Source organism: Penaeus monodon, chromosome 11 (genome assembly GCF_015228065.2).
Source record: "Penaeus monodon isolate SGIC_2016 chromosome 11, NSTDA_Pmon_1, whole genome shotgun sequence".
NCBI classification, from domain to species: domain Eukaryota; kingdom Metazoa; phylum Arthropoda; class Malacostraca; order Decapoda; family Penaeidae; genus Penaeus; species Penaeus monodon.
In genome coordinates, this window is record NC_051396.1 from 29,397,233 (window position 1) to 29,402,232 (window position 5,000).

Sequence of the window (5,000 nt, forward strand, 5' to 3'; positions counted from 1 at the left end):
GTGTGTGGTGTGTGTGTGTGTGTGTGTGTGGTGTTGTGTGTGTGTGTGTGTGTGTTTGTGTTTGTGTGTGTGTGTGTGTGTGTGTATGTGTGTACATATATATACATATATATATGCATATATATGTATATATATGGGGTGTGTATATATATATATTATATATATATATATATATATATATATATATATATATATATATTTATATATACATATTCATGTACATATATATATATATATATATATATATATATATATATATATATATATATATATATATATATATATGTATGTATGTATGTACATGAATATGTATATATAACACACACACACACACACAAACAAATACACACAGAGTATATAGTGAATAACATAAATCAGAATGCTAGCAAAGCAAAATAAGAATAAACAACAATCTAAATTCTGAGGAAATTAATCAGTATCATTATCAAGTGTTTTACACGGAAGGACCATTCCCGATTAAAACTCTCTCGAGCAACGCCAGTTAGCTAAGCCCTAATAACTCTCTTTACGCACTGCCGAAGCCCAGATAACCTCCGCCACGAAAACGAGCGAACTGAACACCATGCTAATGAGAAACAGGAGGAGAGGTCCCTGCATGTGGACAATGGTCAGCGCTTTCGTGGGATTAGCACTGCCGTTTGAGTCGCCTTCTTCTTCTTCTTTTAATTCTCCCTGATTCTGCTTCTTCTTCATTTGCTTGAGCCTTTCGATGCGACTTTGGCGGCGCACGAGGTCTACCATTTGAGCTTCCCATTTGTTGTAGAGTCCGGCCTGAAAAAATAAATAAAAGAAATGCATAAATTAAAATAAAAACAATGCAAGGAAAGATGGCGATCTTAATGATATTTAATATTTAGAGATGATATTTCTAAAAAATCCAGTCAAATGTTCAGCTGATGTGCGCTTCACGAATGTCATTTGTTGTGGACAATGTGGGTCCCAGGCGGTCACTGATATAGGAGACGAGTAATGTTGGTAATAGATAATTATGGTACATGAATCTTTATACAGTAGGCTATAGAAATCTTATTGTAAGGGTATAATAGTAGATTATGGGTAACTAAAACTTATGTAAAATTCACGCGTTGAAATACTCATCGTACATATTTACTGATCTTAACATGATCATGATAATAATAACAGCAACAGCAACTGTAGCAGCAACTCAATAATAACAATAATAATGATTTGTGATAATAATAAGGATAATAATATTACTGACAATAATACAATGATACAAGTTGGCAATTACAACGATAATAATAATAATGATAATGATAATAATAATAATGATAATAACAACAATAATAATAATCTCAATTACTATCGTCATCATAATTATAACTTACTTTTATTACTATCATCATTACCATTACCATATCATTACCATTACAACAACAACAATAATATTAATATCAATATTAATAATAATGATGATAACAACAACAACAACAATTGATACAATAATAACAGTACCAACAATAACAATAATAATATTGATGAGAATAATAATAACAGTAACAACAACAACAATAATAACATTAATGAATTAATAATAATAACGATAAGGATGGTGATAACAATATTAATTAACATGAAAATAATAATGATAATAATAATAATAATAATAATAATGATAATAATAATAATACCAATAATAATAATAATAATAATAATAATAATAATAATAATAATAATAATAATAATAATAATAACACTAATAATAACAATAACAACAACAACAATAAAACATCAATAATAACAATAATCAATTAATAATAATAACGATAAGGATTATAATAATAAATGCGCTTTTTCATTTTATTGCTTATTGTCCATACTTTGCATCCATGAAGTAATACTGACCGGATGTAAAATTTCAAAAATCTTTTCTTGGTTTCCATGCTAATTTTTTTTTGTCAGTGAAGTTTTTTTTCTTTTTTTTTTTTAGCTGGAGCTATTATACGCTTAATTTCTGTATCACATCTGCCATCACTTGTCATAGTACTATACTACCTAGATATTAAAATTTCTGTTCTACTGGCTCGTTGTTGATACTTAGTGCTATTCTGGTTATTTACTTTATCGATAAAAACAAACAAACATGATCTTTGCCTTTCTCTTAATGATGTTTAAAACTCTTCTTTCAAACAAGTTAGGAAACTCTGAACCTTTATCATCTAAAATAATGATAGTATCATCACAATATTTAAGGTTCGACAGAGGTATACCATTGATAGTAAATTTTCCCCTCACCGTCATCCTTCTCATGATAATCTCAGCATAGGAGAGACCATGTCAAGGTATAGAACACAGCCTCGCCGTACACCACGTTTGATATATGTCCATTCACTAAGTTCTCCATTAATGGGGCTTCCTCCCATTTATTCCCAATATGATTATTTTAACTAACTAATCTAATGCCAATATTTTGTAAGTCTCGCATTATTTCTTCATGCTTTACTCTATCAAATGCTTTCTAGTAATCAATAGATGCTATGTACAAGTCCTGTTTTTTAGTGCATCTTTCTGTTATCTTTTTCAAGACGAAAATACAATTTCTAGCACCTCTGCTTTTCATAAAACCAAACTGCTCCCATCCATTTCCCCATTCAATTAATACTATTGCTACTAATAATAACAACGAGAATAATAATAATAATAAATAATAACAAAAATAATAATGATGAAATAACAAAAATAACAACAACAATAACAACAACAGCAACAACAACAGCAAAAAAAAAAAAAAAATAATAATAATAATAATAATAAATAATGATAATAATAATAGTGATAATAATGATAATAATAATAATCATAATAATTAATAATAATAATAATATATAATATAATAATAATACTAATACTAATAATAATAATAATAATAATAATAATAATAATAATAATAACAAAATAAATATGAAATAATAATTACAACTAATATAAATATAATAACATAATGGATAAATAAATAATAACAATAATGATAATGATAAGATAAACAATGATACAGCTACTAATGATAGCAATAATAAATTATCTTAATTAGAAATTAGAATTTATAACAAAAATGATATTGAGAATGATGAAGATGATAATGATGATGACAGTGATAATGACAATAATAATAATAATAATAATAATAATAATAATAATAATAATAATAATAATAATAATGATAATAATAATAATAATAACAACAACAATATTAATAATAATAATAATAATAATAATAATAATGATAATGATAATAATAATAATAGTAATAATAATAATAATGATAATAATAATAATAAAAAAAAACAATAATAATACTAACATTATTATTATTATTATCATTATCATTATCATTATCATTATCATTATCATTATCATTATCATTATCATTATTATTATTATTATTATTATCATGATTATTAATGACGACAACAAGAACAAAATGATAACAATGATAATACTAATGCTTATAATAATGTTAAAATTTACAAAACGAACAAATAAGCGAATACTAATACCACTAATTACTCACCTATCACCTCAAAGATAACCAATGATAATAATGATAATCAACAACACCTCATCCAATAACAATAAAAAAGTAGAAGAAAAAGAAAAGAAAGACATCACACATCCACACCAACAAACGAACATCTGAACAATAAATACCCTTCTTACCTCTACAACAGCGTGCAGACAGCGATTGATATTTTCCGTGTAAGGTGCGTCGTGAGGGAGAGGCCAGGCAGCTAGTCCGGGCATCACGCTTTCTCGGCCGATGTACAGCTGGGTCGAGCCGTCCAGTTGAGTGAATTGTTCGGCGATGTCGAGTTTTAGCTTGTGGATGGTCTCCATGTGTGCTTGTCTAGGGAGGAAGGGGGTTGTGACTTATAGGGGAGGAATGTGAGGTTGGGAGAACTGGTAGGGCGGCTTGCGTCTGTGATTTTTTTTAGAAGGAAGGGATGGGGGTTGTGATCGATCATTTTATTTTAGGCTTCATATTTTTTGAGGTGGAGGGGTTCTGTATGCACATATTTTTTGTTCGACTTTATTCTATTCATCATTCTACTTTGTTCATTCAAAGCATCTTAAAAACTATTCCAGTTTCAGTTTCAGTCTTCCAAATTCGTCTGACCTTGAATCGATCGCTTGTTGCAGTCCCTCGACAGTGTCAATTCCCACAAGCATCAGATCTGACAGCTTTTCGAACACGGGAGAGTCCGAATCCTTAAAGTAGGTCTTGAAATCCTTCCCCCATGGCATAATGGTTACCCTGAAGATAAATATTGCATATATGTGGTGCACAAAGAGTACAAGTAAATTTTACACAATGAAATAGTAAACAATGGAATGGTAGACTTTACGTAATGGAACGTGTGTTAAGCATAGGAAACTTTTTTTTTATGCTCCCACATTTTGGCGTTGTCGACGAGTTGCTCGATCGTCTCGGGCCTCGGCGGGTATTTGGGCAGAGTGAGAGCTGCGGTCAGGTTGCCTCGATAAGCCGTTCCTATGATGAAAGCAAAGATCAGCCATCCTCCTACAAGCACTCGGATGCCATTCTTGCTGGTCTTCCCCATGTCTACGCTTTGCCCAAGCAGAGATCCGAACATCAGTGTGTACCCGTTTCTTAGAGTCATCACATCACGAAGATCCAAGAGAGAAGCCTCTATGCGGGCCACCTGGGTCGCAATTAAGAAGTCTGGATTGACAGTATGAATTACAAATTCTTACCGTTAAATGTATTATTTGTATATTATATTTTGGATCATGGAATTAATCACACGTTTAGAATAAGCAATTTAACCCAAGTACAGGTAAATCAGCAATGGCAATTTATCAGCAAATTCTACGGATTATACTATAATACGAAACGCACCACCAACAGCAACCCCGGCACTAGAATTACGATCATCAGGATAGCCAGCCACACTTGGTCCGCCAGAGGGTAATACAGGCTTTGCCACTGAGGCTGAATT

The 5,000-nt window shown here is 30.4% G+C and overlaps 1 protein-coding gene across 1 annotated transcript in view; it reads right to left on the bottom strand.

Annotated features, from left to right (window-relative positions):
* Nucleotides 1-513: 513 nt before the first annotated feature.
* Nucleotides 514-5,000, bottom strand: part of LOC119578535 — a 9,592-nt gene continuing 5,105 nt past the window's right edge. Inside the window, exons 7-12 of the mRNA XM_037926104.1 lie at nt 4,931-5,000; nt 4,435-4,703; nt 4,157-4,294; nt 3,700-3,886; nt 719-792; nt 514-586 (exon numbers count right to left, since the gene is read on the bottom strand). The exon at nt 4,931-5,000 is cut by the window's right edge and continues 137 nt beyond it. Coding sequence (XP_037782032.1) covers nt 514-586; nt 719-792; nt 3,700-3,886; nt 4,157-4,294; nt 4,435-4,703; nt 4,931-5,000 — 811 coding nt within the window. The remainder of the gene's footprint in view (nt 587-718; nt 793-3,699; nt 3,887-4,156; nt 4,295-4,434; nt 4,704-4,930) is intronic.